This window comes from Haliotis asinina, chromosome 6 (assembly GCF_037392515.1).
Source record: "Haliotis asinina isolate JCU_RB_2024 chromosome 6, JCU_Hal_asi_v2, whole genome shotgun sequence".
In the NCBI taxonomy this organism is placed as follows: domain Eukaryota; kingdom Metazoa; phylum Mollusca; class Gastropoda; order Lepetellida; family Haliotidae; genus Haliotis; species Haliotis asinina.
Genome location: NC_090285.1, coordinates 14359807 through 14377500, shown reverse-complemented (window position 1 = coordinate 14377500; position 17694 = coordinate 14359807). Strand labels below are relative to the sequence as shown.

The 17694-nt window shown below is 40.0% G+C and overlaps 1 protein-coding gene across 1 annotated transcript in view; it reads left to right on the top strand.

Moving 5' to 3' along the window:
• LOC137286930 (organic cation transporter protein-like) overlaps positions 1 to 11149 on the top strand; it is a 17962-nt gene extending 6813 nt beyond the window's left edge. The window contains exons 3-10 of the mRNA XM_067818970.1: positions 547 to 650; positions 1587 to 1741; positions 3230 to 3398; positions 3851 to 4075; positions 5153 to 5382; positions 7291 to 7472; positions 7742 to 7893; positions 10756 to 11149. Of these exons, the coding sequence (XP_067675071.1) occupies positions 547 to 650; positions 1587 to 1741; positions 3230 to 3398; positions 3851 to 4075; positions 5153 to 5382; positions 7291 to 7472; positions 7742 to 7893; positions 10756 to 10861 (1323 nt within the window). The 3' untranslated portion in view covers positions 10862 to 11149. The remainder of the gene's footprint in view (positions 1 to 546; positions 651 to 1586; positions 1742 to 3229; positions 3399 to 3850; positions 4076 to 5152; positions 5383 to 7290; positions 7473 to 7741; positions 7894 to 10755) is intronic.
• Positions 11150 to 17694: the final 6545 nt, after the last annotated feature.

Genomic DNA, 17694 nt, shown 5'->3' with positions numbered 1-17694 from the left:
GTTCCTGTCACAAACTGTCGTGGTTTGCGTTCATTTACAAAAGACTGTCTGGCCCAGAGACGATTTGTTTACAAACAAAATCGTAGAGCTGTAATACTGGTATCATACTTCCTTCAAAATTTTGTTTATTCACCAATCCTTTCGTTAGGTAGGGGGGGGGGGAGGGGGGGTGTTTCTTACCAGTACTGGGGTAACAATACTGCTGGGACACATATATGCTCATAGATGTACAAATGACACTGCAATCGAAATTTCTTCTGGATGTGGCCCCTAAACCTATCTATTGATACTTCTACGTACCTGTTGTTGACACAATACGACATGGAGTGGGAGGATAGTTATTACCGTTGAATACCATTGGTTTTATAAAATGTCATAGCACTAAAACTACTCTAACAATACATCATGGCATTGGAAGAAGCTATTTTCACATGGTATGTGCACACTACCAAAGGTACGGTGCTCACATAAATGACGTCTGTTTTCTCCACAGCACAATATGGTGTCTTAAAGTGCATTAATATAACAACTGCATGTTTTCGACAGTTCAACATGGTCTGTGAAGATGCACTGTTGACGTCACACTCCCAGATGTTGTTCATGGCTGGCTTTCTTGTGGGGGTCTTCGTCCTTGGAGCGTTTGCAGACAGGTACCCTAGTATCTGAAACAGACCAGGGTCCCGTTTCACAAAGCGATTGTAACGCTGAGACCGTAACTGCTGCAGTCAACAGTCGTTGTGAAACTGTGAAACTGCTGCAGATCGTTTTGTGAAACTGGGCCTGGTTCTGTGACAAAATGCATCTTAATCAGCGCTTGGATCGAGATTCAGCTGGCTAAATGTTGACATGTTTTATCTCTATCGGCCAGTAGCTGACATATCAACATCCCATCACACACCAGGCTGTGTGTAATGTCCATGTACTTATGCCCATTATATGTCACGGAAGTTCAGTGACTCCATATAGATGGAATACTGCTGAGAACGGCGCTAAACACGAAACTCGCTCATTTATATGTTACTGGCGTAAAACTGAATTCATTCACTCATTAATAATTTATTGGCCTAAAAGTAAACTAACTCACTAGGTCACAGATAATTGACGGCGTACATAATATTTCCAAGCATCAATCACTGGATTGTGCGGACCAAATTATTTACAGGCTGACGTCATACATTTAAGTGCTGCATTAGAAACACAACAATGTGGGGTTTTTTTTATTGTTATTTATTTATTTTATTTTATTTTCTATTTTAATTTATTTGCTATTTTGTTTTGCTTTTATGTTTTTTTGGGGTTTTTTTGTTTGTTTGTTTGTTTTTGGGTTTTTTTGTGGGGGGGGGGGGGTTGGTGTGGGGGGTTCTTTTGTTGGTTAATTTTTTAATTTTTTTTTTTAATTTTTTTTTTTTTGGGTGGGTGGGTGGGTGGGTATGCTTTCACTACCCTACACTGCAGGGACTATCTCAATGTGGTGCTTGCTCAGGGCGAACACATCTTGGCACGCCAAGAATGTCCTCTGGGCCTGTGTGTATTCTTTAAATAAACAGCCTAATATCTAGATGCTTATTTTTGTCTTTATGCTCCAGGTATGGCCGGAAGCTTGCCATCTATGTCTCAATGGTCATCAACCTAGTGGCAGGGATAGCCTTGGCCTTTGCCCCGAACTTCTACGTGTATGTTGTGCTGCGGTTCCTGTTAGGGGCGTCCACTTCCGGCTACTTCACAGCGGCCTATGTGCTCGGTATACACGTCTTTCAGTCATCAATAACTTCATTACATGATAGATGGTGAGCCATTCTCTTCCCACAGAGGTAATTTGTCATATCTTCCTGCAAACCTCTGTTCTGAAACGGCCCTTTCATGGTACGAATGTTAAGGATTCGTGATATAGTCCTGTAATCAGCGACGTTGTTTCAGAAGTGATCATTCGCAAGGCCGCGGTAATTTTCGTATGCTTCGGGAAAACTAGAACTTCTTCCCCAGCGCGATGCGTACATGTTTCACATAGACATAACTCAGTGATGTTATGGCGGGATCAATTGCGCCCCCATTGCCTTCTTTGACAATTGACAAACTGGCCATGACGTGTGTCACATCAAACACAAGTCGGCGGCAGATAAGGGATATTTGTGTCCCCACATTTGCTTGTATTACTGAAGTTGGATCTAAGTTGGAAGATAAGACAATATCCTCCGCGGGAAGAGAATGATGGTGAGCAGCATTTCACGAAGAGCGGCCCCAAGAACGTCAAGAATGGAACAGCGACTGATATGATTAGCTGTATACATTTACTTCATCATAGACACATATTTCCTCAGACAAAAATAAGAGATATTCGCTAACCTTTCGTGCTCACACGTGTGTCCCCGAAATACTTCTTTGTTTCCGCGCAGTTGGTTTCTGATTTCCTATTCCATCAATATCTCTGCTCTCCTCTGCAGCTGTTGTATGTAAGTGGGTGAACGAGTTCAGTTTTACTGTTAGCAGTATTTCAGCAATATCACGGCGGGGGACACCAGAAATGAGCTTGTGACACTGCATCCATATGAAGTGTCTGCGGCGTGACGAACGAACGCTTTAACCACAAGGCTACCCCATCGCCCCACGCCTCTATTACAAGTCACACTGTCCAGTCGAACAAAAGAAACTATGCGCATTGTATAACGAACAACGTTTGTTAATATCTTAACGTTCCTATTCGCCGAAATACCATAAGGTTTGAAGAGCTGTAATACGTGGCAGTACATCAATACATTTCGTTATTGTCTGTTTGGTTTTATGCCAGTATTAGTCACTGTGTATACCCGTATTTGCATTGTTTACTCAAAATTGGAATCTCCTTATCTCGTCATCCCTTTTACCCTTCTTCTTGACTGCATTTGTGATCTGTTAAGATCCGGTGTAGAATAGGTCATCAGCAACCCATACGTGCCACAAAAGGTGACTTTGCTTGTTGCAAGAGGCGACTAACGGGATCGGATGGTCAGGCTGACTTGGTTTACATGTCATCGGTTCCCAGTTGCGTAGATCGATGCTCATGCTATCACCGAAACGTCTGGTCCAGCCTCGATTATTAACAGACTGTCGTCATATAGCTGAAATATTACTGAGTATGGCGTAAGCGAATCTCACTCAACTCACGGCTTGCATCTGTACCAAACTAGACTCGAATAGGCCAGGAAGGGTTCAAAGTCACCATTGTCTGAATCGTGTACCACTGGTGTTGAAGGTCTGGAAATCGTTGGTCCCTCCAAACGTATCTGGGCTGGAATGGTCATCAAATACTTCTTTGCTCTTGGTCTTCTCCTGATTGATGGACTGGGCTACGTGATAAGAGACTGGCACCACATGGAGCTTGTTGTCACGTGCCTCGTAGCTGTATTTCTTCCTTACTGGTGGTAAATAACTTCCAACGTCCTACATAGTTTTGATAGATCAGCATATTGATTGATACTATGAATAATTTAACGTGTCAGTGTTGATTTGGAGTTACCTGTAGCATTTTTATCTCAGACTGAGTCAAGACCCTTGAAAACCAGGGTTACAATCGATCTTCAGTAAAACATCCTTGTTAGAGACAACCTGCTGGTTTGATTGATGCATGTCGTTGTCACCCAACTCCGCTGGGTTGATGTTCAAAGATATCAGTCAATGGTTTGTCTGTTCCAGGGTCGATTTTTTACTGACCACCGTCATACAGCTGCAATATTGCTGATGCAGACAAAAAAAAAACCCACTCGATTTGTCGTTGTACTCTCACGGCTGAAAGATTGTGTGACGGAGTGCTGAACAACGAATAAAAGTCCTGAGCCAGTATAGGGCGGCAACTAACTTCATTGTGTTGTTTAAGGATAATCCCCGAATCGCCAAGATGGCTCCTCACACGAGGCAGGATACCGGAAGCGGAAGCAATCATCCGGAAGGCAGCTGAAGTCAACAAGGTCACTCTTCCCGACAAGCTTTGCGCAGAAGCGGATGAGACTCTCGATGAAAGGGCGGGACATATGACTGCGTTTCTGCAGTTGTTTACTTCCTCTGTGCTACTGTTTAGAACCCTCATCATTTTCTTTAACTGGTATGTGCTTCCGAACGGAATTATTCAAAGCCGGACACAAGCATATACTCAAACATTCTTGTCTCAATATTTGATGTCTTGAACTCAAACATGTCTCGAGGAATGAACTTTGTCCCCGCTTGTTCCGTATTTTGCAATCTATGTGCACGGTTTCGAACGTCGGATAGCTCGAAGTATTTACGTAGGTCCCCGGAACCTCGACTCAACTATGATTGACATTATTTTTAAAGCCTCTGTTGAATTTCCGAAATTAGTTGACATACCGTGTGAGAAACTTGTTGTTAAATTCAGCTCGATTGCTACGAGTGCTACATCGTATATAACAAAGCTACACCCAGGGTAAAACGGGTTAGAACAAGTATTTAGCAACCCGTGTCTATTCTAAATGACGAGATTGGGGGTTAAAGTTGCATGTCATTGTATCCCAACTGCACAGGCCGATATTTTGTGACAATGATGTCAGGCAGTTGGTTGTTTTGATAATATAATCCCGGTGTCGTGCGGCTTGAATATTGCTAAATGCGACATACACCAAGCAAATAATGAAAACTGCGATGTAAAGAAATAGATTAATCAACACATGTAGTTACGAATTTATTATTATGTAACAGCAACACAACATTTTATCAACAGATAATCTAATTCTTGTCTGTGTGTTTCAATTCGATAGAACAGACGTAATGAATCGTCAGAAATGTAGTACAGGATAAGTGCTTCCCACATACAGAACCATGGTGTTTGTTTTTCTAGTTAATCAGAAGACAAACTTGGATTCCTCGTACATTCTAGATGACGTAGCATTGGCGACGGAAACAAATGGATCAACTGATCACTTTTTCGATTGTATGTCATCGTGCATCGACGTCAGATGTTGCTAATATATATCTGGTCTAGACTCCTGTATTCACCGACTATTACAGACTATTTACCGTCATCTACCTGGTATAATACTGAAAATTAATGGCATGGCAAAACATGATATTCTGTTCCAAATCTTTCTGTTTTCATTTTCACTGACCATGCAATCTAGACGCTAAGATGACCAGAGTAGCTAATGACTTTATTCATCGCGTCCAGGTTGGTGACCAGCATGGCGTACTATGGACTGTCCCTCAACACACAAGACCTTGGCTCTGGCAACTTCTTCTTGACGTTCTTCTTGGCCAGCCTGATGGACTTCCCCGGGGTGACCTTGTGTCTGTTCCTGCTGGACCGAGTGGGCAGGAAGGTCATGATGTGTGGGTCAATGCTGATTGGCGGTGTGGCCTGCCTCCTCACCATCTTTACCATCCTCTACCTTGGGGAATGCAAGTACATAACGTTATCACGCTCTCCCACAGGAGGAGATTACACAACAACGATTGGTCGAGGGACATAAGTTTTAAGCATGAGGTATACATATTGTCAGGGCAAATTAATATAAAGGTCATTGTTATTCGTCTTCAACAAAATTAATTTTAGATTTTAGAAGACTCTAGTAATGTAGCAAATGTTTAACCCAAAGTAGATGTAGATGGTGGCAGAATAGTATATGTTGAAAAGTTATGTTTGGACATGTGAGATGCATTTTTGGTCTTTTGGTTCATTTTTGTGTCATTGTAGTTACTACCGAATCATCCTCGAGTTAAAAAAACTGGCACGTGTGGAAATAACAAATAGCCAATTGACAAATTGATGCACTAAACAATGTCTGATAGTTCCACTGAAACAAACAGGGTCCATGTAATATCATGTCCTTTGCTCAATCTTCGGAGGAGCTGGATGTCTACCCAGCAAAAAGTCTTATCAATATTGTTGCCCACTCATCAAACAAGGTGTACTTGGATTTATTTAGAATGTAGCATTTGTAGTCAGATAACTGTGAAGAAAAACTCTCGCCTACAGGGAATACAGTCTCGATCATGGTAAACTAGCTGAGTCTATAACAGTTCTAAACTGAATTTGGAATAAGTGGAACAATGGCTAGAAATAAATTGGAACCAATGTTTTGGAACCTTTACCCCATTTTATCAATTGATTTGTCTGTTGTGTAAAGCTGAATGTTGATATATTCGATTCCTTAAAACGTGCATAGAACAATCATTTATCTGTAGGAAAAAGGCCCAAACCAAACCTTATCTCCAATATGATGGACAAAATTTGGTACACAAAGATCAAGGGTGTACTGCCTTGTTTTGAACGTCTTCCAGTGCTTAGTCCTAGGCCAAATGCTAGAAAAGTCCCTATCTTTCAGGATCTCTCAGCAGCAGTAAATGGGTTATTCAGTAATTAGTATGACACCTCCCACCCTCCAACAATTCTTGTTGATGTGGAACTAGCTACTGGAGGTATCAGTTTACGAAAAACTAACTGGGTTCAGTCCACTGTTGAAATATTGTCCACTTGTTCATAAACAAACTGCTTGAGAACTGATCACATTGTCTAAGGTGTGGTGACAAGCACTGTTCAACATGGTCAAGATATGCAGTATGGGTGATAAGGCTGGGTGGATCTCATTACCTGATTTTCATGATATCTCTACATTTGGCCTAGAAGTATGCTCAGTTTATATGTTGAGAAATATTGTAGCTGTTGAAGGTCTCAAAGACCTTTTTCCCCTATTGAGGTAAAACCGAAGGTATAACAATGTTCTATTATATTCTGGTACAGAAAGTTTACATACAAAACAAGGTTTACAATGTTTTTCTTGGAAAACAATATAACTGTACGGGGTACTACAGATCGTTGTATCTGTTTGGTCAAAGCCCAAAGCAAAAATGGTTATGTAATTTGGTACACAATGGTAACATACAACTACTCAAAAGTTTTACAATTTTCTTCTTGAGAAACAATGTAAGTGTTGGGGATCAGAAAGACCGTTAAGTACATGTTTGGTTAAAGTCAAAAGCAAAATTCTCCATTACATTCTGGTAAAAATGTTTATAGATAAAGACACGTTTTAAAATTCTCTTCTTGAAGAACATTGTAACTGTTGGGTGTCACAAAGTACGTTCTGTCTGTTTGATAATCGCCCAAAGCAAAAATTAATCTTTCACATGATTCCGGACCTAAATATCATACATAGACACAATGTATACCGTTTTATTCTAAAAGACGACTTTCAGGGTAAACTCGGACGTCAAAATCATGTTCTCCGGTATCTTCTGGGACAATGAAGACACAGATTACTATATCCCTGCCAAGCTCCACATACTCACTCTTTCTTCATACCTTAGCATATCAGTGGATCACAATCACCCTGGCGATGATCGGGAAGATGGGTACAGCAATGTGCTTTGCTGTCGTCTACGTCTTCTCATCGGAGCTCTTCCCCACCGTTGTGCGCAACATCGCCGTTGGAGCCAGTTCTTCGTGGGCGAGAGTCGGCGGGATGATTGCTCCGTACGTTGCAGATGCGGTTAGTCATAATATATCAGGTTTTGTGGTCTTGAACCGTTTCAGTAATGTTACAACGGGTCTGCTCGGTGTTTTGGGGAGGCAATTGTGCAGGCCTTAGATCTTTAACACTTTGGTAAAAGTTCACGGACAGAAAATATAACGATAATATGACCAGTTTGAGATTTTGAATCTATACCCCATACCCCAGCGTCTCATAAGCCTGACAAAACATTTCACCACCTTTCAATGAAAGGCTGTCAGTAAACATCGTTTTGTTTCGTTCTTCAGGGTAAATTAGTGGGAGGTGACTTCGGAAGAGCTTTGCCGTTGTTGGTGTTTGGGGCGGCGTCTGTGGTGGCGGGACTTCTAGCACTGTTCCTGCCCGAGACCCTGAACAGAGATCTCCCAGAGACCATCCAAGACGGCATCGTCTTTGGCAGGTATGCAAGACAGACTTCATTCACTATTGCACAATGATTATAGACGGTGTTAATAATAAACATTTCCAGAAATTTCAAGAGCTCAGGCTAGTATGTATTCAGAAAGTGTATAACATTTCTTTCTAAGGTCAGTCGTGTATATTCTGTAATGTAAATACCAGATCAAAATTCTGACAATATTTTGGTCTATAACATAGATATTTAGTGTCCCTCGCTTTAGCTTCCTATCGATACAGTGAGTGAGTGAGTTTAGTTTTACGTCGCACTTAGCAATATTCCAGCTATATGGCGACGGTCTGTAAATAATCGAGTCTGGACCAGACAATCCAGTGATCAACAACATGAGCATCGATCTGCGCAATTGGGAACCGATGACATGTGTCAACCAAGTCAGCTAGTCTGACCACCCGATCCCGTTAGTCGGCTCTTACGACAAGCATCCTATCAATACAGTGAAACACGTAATGTCCCTTCCGACCTGCCTGAAATCGATAATTGAAACTTCGAGACCAAGAGCGTTCAAACAGCTAGCACTAGCTATATATAGAAAGTAAACGTATTCTGACCGTTTACAACTTTCATTGGGTGCGGTAGGGTAGCCTAGTGGTTAAAGCGTTCGCTCGTCACGCCGGAGGCCGGGTTCGATTCCCCACTTGGGTACAATGTGTGAAGCCCATTTTCTAATGTCCCCTGCCGTGATATTGCTGGAATAGTGCTAAAAGCGGCGTAAACCTAAACTCATTCACTCACTACAACCTTCACTGCATTTTTCCAAGATCAACCCTATATTTTCTGTCATGTAAACAGTCCAAATCTGGACCTAAATGTCACCGTGTTTCACCTCGTTTCTGAGGAGCAGAAACAAGGGAAGCAACTCTGCAAAGAACGTTGCTGGGTCGTCAGGACCTTTGCAGTCTACATTTACCATTTCTGTTTCATACCAATTATAATTTTATCTTTATTTTACGTTGAGCTATGCCCACGATCGTCATGGTCTGATGTAAAACTTGAATGTAAAATGAAACGGAACTTTTAGAGCTTCACAAAAAACAAATAATCTGTTTAGCGAATATAAAATGACTAATATCAAGACATTTTATAGATTGTCAGCGTGTATCATATTTCACACACACGCAATAAATGCGACCTTGTGTACGTTGTCTGCCTCATTGAAACAAAGCAGCTAAAGAATAGAGTTCCAGTAAAGGCTGCGACGGGGTTCCCTGAAATCCTTGAGCCAATATTTCAGTAATATCATGGAATTCATTGAATTTGTAGCGAATATATGAGATCCCTGGTTTTACACATTCCCTGTATCAAATACATCACAACCAAGTCATTCATATTACAGATGTAATAATGTACCTATGAAGATCTGGTTAGGTTTTCACCAACCCATGCTTGTTATTAAAGACGACTAACGGGATCGATTTGCCAGGCTTGATACCCTGATTGATGGATATCGTCGATTCGAAACTACTTAGATCGATACCACCTATCACTGGATCGTCTGGTGCAGACTCGAATTTTAATTACCTCTTTCAAGAAGGAATACTGGCATTTAACAACAAATACGGATAATTGCGACACAATGATCTAGAACACCACGGAGCTGGTAAATCGGCAATTCCACAGCTATGTTAAAGTTGTTTAAACAAACATGTTTACACTACATTCCGGAGTATTTTTCAGATACCCCCTGCTTCTCTTGAGCCTGCTAATGAGGTTCTATTTGTTCCAGTATACGTTCTGTTCCAGGCAGGTCGTAGAGCCCGACAGTGTTAATTAGACTTGGTAACCTAGATGCATCTGTGATGTTATTCCGTCTGGGAATTTTTTTCCTCGCTATCGGTTTAACATTTTCGACGAAATCCTATGTGTGCTTGATACTTGAGTCTAAATGCAGGTAATATCAGAAAGGTCACAAGAACACGGTTATCTTTGGAAGCGTTGTTCTGATCTCGCTATGCCGAATGTTACCTTAGTAGTAGAGAGAAACGCTTCGTGCAAGCGACAGGAGTCAAGTTTGTAATGTACGCGAATTAGGAATGATCTACAGCAACCCACGTTTGTCGTCAGAGGCGACTAACGGGATCGGGTGTGATTTGGTTGACACGTCATCGGATCTCATTTACGTAGATGCTCATGATGTCAATCACTGGATTGACTTGTTCATTTACAGACTGCAGCTATATAGCTGTACTTTTGCGGCGTTAAGGAACAACAGACAAATTAAATCAACGACATGTACAGTTGAACACCCTCTCATCATTTGCCTAAATGGCCAAATATGTTGACAGAATACGTTATTCATGTTTGTGACGTTCGATTCAAGTCATGTAATTTCCATGTGATAACATTCCACCCGCATATTACAAAACACACTGGAGATGTAACCGTCTGTAGATAAGTTAACGAAGAGTGAATATGTCCTGAATAGCCCGAGCATTGATTCTGGAGGTCTAATATACTAATATATTAAATTTAGAAACACTCGGGTAAGGTAATATTAATATATAATGACATTTAAAAAGCAATCACATGGAACATATGTTATATTTCGGATTATAGTTTCTCAGTAAAGTACAGGGCCAGTGTGCTGATGCTATACCAACATGGGTACAATGTGTGAGGCACGTTGCTGGTGTCCTTGGCAATGAATACTGTTAAAAGTGGCCAAGAATTAAACTCAGTCACTTACTCGTATACTGAACAGCAAAAGATGCGCAAATCTGCCTTTGTCAAGTTCTTAAATAGAAGACGTAAACATGAACGTTTTCTTTTTGGAGATTTCATTTTTTTCGAAATTTGCGTTTCTTTTGCTGTTCAGTATACATGTCAATGTTTGTTTCGGTTTCCTAGGACACCACCTAAACCCAAGCCTCCAGTGATCATGACAGCCTATTGCGTGGAAGGTCGGGTAGAGAGGAACAGAAGGAGGGAAAGTGCAGAAGACAAAACCGTTTAGGTTGCACATATACTGGACAAATAGGGGTAGGGATATATGTAAATTTTGAAATTATGAATAATGATAGATCTGTTCATTAACACGCTAATACATTATCAGTGATAAACAAAGTCATATCCTTAACTTATTTTGTCCAGTATACAAAGAGCATCACCAGCATTTGTTGCCCTGAAGTATCTCCCCGTGATCTCCCTTATAATCAAGAATGTTATTAAGGCATTTGATAATATCGTCAAGTTTGTTGAATGTTATGTTAGTGTGTAGGTATACTAGCAAGGTAAATATTATCTTAGGATACCAGTGTACTAGCATTCTACATGCAATGTCAGGATACCGGTAGATTTACAATGTATATGTTATCTTAGTATTTCGGTATTCTAGCAAAGGACATGTTCTTTTAGAATATGGATATACTGTCATGGTAAATGGTATTTTAGGATACCATCTTTCTAACGTGATCCGCGTTATTTTGGATTATCGGTATACTAGCAAGGTACATGTTACCTTAGTATATCTCTATACTAGCATGGTATATTGTAAGTTGTTCACTTGTCACGAGGGGAACATGGGTTGATGTATCCTCCATGTTTGTTCGTGTTCTCCGAGCCCGTTAGGGAACATAAACAAACATCGAGGGCACATCAACCCATGGCCCCTAGGGACCAATGAACAAGGTATTTATCTTACCGAACACCTCAGTGTTAAGTCTGAACTGTTTGGAGCATGGGTATCGGATGTACACTTCAGCCAACCTGTGTGAATCAAACTGTTAGAATTTTGCATCTTGCTGGGGGTTTTTTTTCCCATAGGTATTGTTTTAGTAAAGTCGTCGCTATGTAATTCCCCTTCTTAATAGTCACGGAGACCACATTGGAACGTTTTTGCCAGTATTTATTCATTGGAATGTGAGGTAAATGTTTTCCTAGCTGTCGCAAGATTTTGCAGACGACGCAAGACAAACAAATGTAGAGTAAAGCTCCTACCACCCATTTGCATTCGCAAAACATCGACAATTTCCGTGTATCATGCGTGATTCAATCTTATTCGAGATAAAGAAGTACTACAACGAAGTGTTGAGTTGCCGAATGAGTTGCCATTGGCGGCGGGGTATTTTGCAATTTACCTCGCTTGTAAGTGGGGTAGACTGAAAATAATAGAAGAGCGCTTAGCCAATCAGAAAACGACATTCATGTGTGAGGTAAGATAAGGTATCTTAGAATACCGGCATACTAACATGATCCGTGTAAATTTGGTTTATCGGTATACTGGCAAGGTAATGCTATCTTAGTATATCGCCATACTAATATGGTATGTGCAAATGTGGTATGTGCTCGCCACTGATACACCACCATGGTGTGTACTACCACACCGTTTACATCTATGATAGTAGGATAGTAGGATAGTTTATACAACCAGAACTATGCTGTCATGACATTTGTCACGCCATATCCGTGAATTGTATGTCCCAGCACGGTATATCTGTGACTTGTATATGTCAGCATGGCATATACCTTGTCAGGGCGTAAACTAACACATCACCCACTATCTTAGTAAATGATGTCGTTGTTAATGCTACCACAGAATATGCCAAAGAATCAAAGTATATATGGCCATTTTACATTTAAGCATACTGGCAAACAAGGATAAGTTGAGTGCGGACCTGACAATTTACCCGTATCAGCATGTATGAGTGCTGCTTGCCACTGTTAGTGAAAGGGTCCCAGGTTGCCCTCGATCAAATGTAGTGTATTACCGGCTTGCGATACCGATCACCTGAGTCTTATGAGCAAGGCGTGTGCAGCTACGCTCGGAATCAATTTCATCGTCATGTACTGCACGTGCACTAGCCTACATCTGCTACACCTTTCACAAACCTAGTGGGTTTGTTCATTGCTGTGCACCGCCTGCTTATCGTAAACGCGGTTTCTTATCTTTGTTTGCAACTAGTATATCCGCCCCCACAGTATGTACACTGTCGTGGTACATGCTACCTAAGTGTTCTGCCATCAAGTAGTGGTCCATGCTATCATTGTATGTGTTTAACTCATGGGATAAAACGATTACAGTGTATGTGGTGCCATGGTATAATGCTATCAAGGTATATGTTACCTCAGTGACAGCTATCACGTCATGGTCCATGCTGTCACGGTACATGCTATCTCAGTGACATTTATCAGGGCATTTTTCATGCTATCAATGTACACGCTACCTCAGTAACAGCTATCACGGCATGGTTCATCCTATCAAGGTACATGCTACCTCAGTAACAGCTATCACGGCATGATCCACTACACTGAATATGTTGCTATTGTATACTGAACAAAATAGGTTTGAGATATCGGTTGTTTTATGACTGATATTTTATCAGTGTGTCAATGAATACATGGATCAGTATTCAGAATTTCAAAATTTACATATATCCCTAACTACGTTTGTCCAGTATACATGCTAACACGGCAAACACTACACATACAAACATACCACGCTGAACGAATGTTCACCAAGATATATCTAGTCACACTAAACTAATGTAGTCAGATTTTGTTATGACATTAAGTATTCATTTGAAACGTAATGAAACCACAGCACTTCCACCAAGTAGTAAACTAAATGTGCTGAAACAGAAATTCACATAACAAACCTGCTATCATCTAAGATCACTCATGTGGAACATCTCACATTTGCTTGCTGAGAAGTACATTTTGTATTGAGATCAAGTTTTATAGGAGGCAGGGTCAGTTTTGTATATCTCTGCAAATCATGGTAAAAACTGTCATCCGGTGTACTTAATGCGCACTCCTATAAACTATTTGTAATTACAAAGTATGCACAAAATTTCAAATATGGAATTATTTTGTTGAATGCTTTACTATGAAATAAAAATTTACTCTTTGAAGACGACTTATCTTACTTTTTCAGTTATATCAGTTTTATCTTATCAGTTTTATCCGAGATCGGGTGGCCAGGCTCGCTGACTTGCTTGACACATATCCTCATATATCAACTGCGTGGACTGATGCCCATGATGTTGATCACCGGATTGTCTGGTCCAGATTATTTACAGAATGCCGCCATATAGCTGAAATATTGCTGAGTGCGGTATAAAACTAAGCCCACTCAGGTCACTGCTTGCATTTGTAAGAAACTAAACTAAAATAGACCAGGAAGAGTTTATAGCCATCATTTGGTTTTGAAATCAAAACATCAGTTGTATCACAATGAGTCAGACTGAATTGCGAGGAGAGACGAATATGATGCATGCTTTTGTTTTCACCACTCTGGAACCAACAACACGCGCATGAGCCTACGGGGATAAAGTGTGATATCGATATATCGTGCATATCTGTAATGCGTAAGACCCTTGGGCTGAAGCGTGCCCTTGCAGTTACATCTAAAGATCAACGTGCATTCCCAGTGCTCTGGAGACTCTCCAGCCCAAACTGTTTGTCAGACGTGGGACGATAACATTACTGCATGGTAAACAGAGGCATGTTTGAACAAACAATCTTGCCACAACGTCTCGCATTTCGGTAAACTTCTAGGACTCTAACATCAGCAGGGTGGTCTGGTGGTTAAAATGTTCGTTCATGACGCGGAAGCTCTCTGTTCGATTCCCCGTACGTATGTTTTCGTCAAGTAGTACAGTTTGTTGTATCTGTTTTCAATATTTCATGTCACCATTGCTCAGAGGTTGTTTGATCAAGGCCACATCATTCAAGTCATCAGTAAGACATTCCAAATATTTTATGGAAGACATGTGGAGTGAAGCTCAAAATTAAGTGACGAAAATGATGTCCAATGCATTCCTCTTTTGAACTTACACCATATGCTGGCGATTTGTCCAGGTGCAAAACTGACTAACCTTGGCACATCATCGCCAGGAAACATGACCTGGAGATAGAACAACAATAAAGAATAAGTAATGTCCTCGCCTGAAAACCAGAGTGTTTTGTAACACTTAAACCTCTTCCTTTGTGATAATGAACTCCAAACATTAAAGTTCCATTTTCTTACCACTATGCTCACGACCAGTGGGGCAGGATACGGTCGTCTTTTACAACACCTGTTTCTACAGTCAGTGTTTTCCCTTGACCTTAAAGATCCTTTTAATGTGGCGCCCTACCTTTTCTTTTAATACAACTGATATGAATACAGGTTGTTATATTTTCTATTTTATGCTGAAGTTAATACTGTGCTTTTTGGGGTTTAAGAATGATATTTTTTTCTTTAACTTGAAAAATATAAGTATGAATAAAATACTGGAAAATATTTTCGAAAATAATTGTTCGCCGGATGTTCGACGAAACATGTTGAGGAAAGAACTGACAACATTACATTAAGATCACAGAAATGTAAATACATATAAAACGATATATTTAGTTCAATATTTCCTTTTTTTAAATAACGAATATGAACAATCTACAGGAAGGGTTTACACTTATCAGGAACACAAACATGAAGCATTCCATAATTTACAATGAAACAACACCAGCACTATGTTGTGTGTAAATGCATACAAACGTAAAATTACAAATCACTTGGAAACATGCAGCAGCCTGGGGTAAATGTCCTTCCACAAATGTCATGATAACTTTTTGCCTCAGTTCCGACCTGCCAATAGACGTATTCACTTTGTATCACAAGTGGATGGATAATTATGGTGTGTCAAGGGATATTTATCTCCAAGAATCCATATAATAGGTGCCAATTGCTAATTGCAATGGCACTCTTGAAATTAGTTCCTGGTGCAAGGCCATATTTATGAATATTTATCAGACGTGATCAACTCTTAGAATGGCATTTAGAAGTAACAGACATGAGAGACTCCACAGAGAATGTCAACTTTCTAATTGCGAGTAATACGGCATTTCTGACGATATGCTTACTCCTCCATCAGTTGAATGGATCGATGGATGCAGAGAGCTATGTATCTCCAAGATAAAGGTGAAAACGTAAAACCCTGGTCCAACAGTCAGTTGACGCAGACTTGTGACAGCAATGTACAAATGGAAGCCAGAGGAAGATGCCACTGATTAAAAAGCTATGGGCAAATAAAAAAATGGCTGGTGTCTGGGGTCATTCACCTGATGAAGAAAAAGCATAAACACTGAAATGTTTGGTTCCTTGTGACATCAACGCAGCTGCTTCCTGAAACTGTTTGGTGATAAATATTATGCAATCCTGCGACACGTTGTGTTTCCCGAATTTAATCCACACAAACAGATGAGATGTCCACAGAAATGTGCTAAATGATTCAAAAACGCTCTTGCGCACAGTTTGTGTGGACTCAAGAAAGCGACATCTTATGTTGAATACATCAATTCACAATGCGCTGAAAGGCTACACAGCTGAAAAGAACATGCCCGGATAGCGTGACCACTATTTTAAACCTAAAATTCTCCAAAAATGACGTCACCTCTTATGTAACACGTAAAATTTCCGCCGACACAGTGGCTGAAAACTAAGAATTTTGACAGCCAGTTTCAAACCCTTTCATATAGCTCAATCCTAACTTCATTATCCTCTTGTCAAAATTACCTCACTAATTCTGTAGTCCTTACTTTCCTACAAAACCTTACGAAGTTCATGCAGCTGCACAGACACAGATTGCGCAAAGCAGTGCACAGGCTGTTCGATGTGTAAATTACTACGCTACCACTTTTTGGTTCGTGAATACACAACGTCAAATGTTCCACAAAAAATTACCTGTGATACAGTGAAAAAATATGCAGAAAATATTACCACAAACGTTATTGTTAGATACGAATTTTTCTATACTCGTGTGTTTCCTTCGTAAAGTAAGTATCTGACAAGAACCCCTTTTCGCTTTTCGACTTGTCACACAACACACGTTGGTCACGAACGGAATGAACAAGAACGAGTCTTGCATTCTACATTGAACACACGTAATAATTTACAATTAATCTCTTATAATAAATGCGTAAAACACACAAATATACACCTTGAACACATACTTTCGTCACCATTCGTCCCTCTACGTAACCGCAACTAGGTTTGTCCCAGAAAAACACGAGTCGGAGACTAACGCTTCTTGTTTTCTATATTGAACACATCGAATAATTTACAATGGATACTTAACAATAAAATCATGACACACAAAAATATACAGCTTTAACAAACACATACTTGAGTAGACTGAGAGACATTTTTCGTGTGACACATGATGCTACCAATACAGAAGTATGGATTTGGAGAATTCATTTCATTGTCATAAGGGGACTTAACGCTCATGTGGTACTCGCAGACGAATTCCAAGACGGACATAGAACTTAATGACATGTATTGAATATTATCTATCCACTTTGAAGGATTGCGAATATAGAAGGCTTTACTTTTTTGCATAGATCTGGGGAATTGCCTTTAATGATAAAAATTGTGGTATTGTTCCGGGAAACGATTCTGTAACATATATATGAATGGTTGCATGGACTATGAATACCATTTTCTGTTAATATGTAAAGTTTATTTCACTAAGGACAATTTCATATTCCTAAATATTTCTGGGAACATCCTTCTATTTATAAATTTAATATGTTACTAAGTTGTGAAAAAGTGAATATCAACTTCGACTATCATATATCATATTAAGTGAATATCATAATAAACATAGCAAAACTTGTAAAAGTAGCTTTAAGGTTAAAAAGTGTTGTATAGTGTTGTAACCATGTTGTCACTAGCATTATTATTTTGTGAGTTTTGTACTTGGGCCTATGGCCTTTATATAGAAGAAAGTTTGAATATATGAATACAACTTAAGCATACAATAACTTAATAGCTGTACTGCTATGTAGTCCCAGCGTATATGCTGCCAT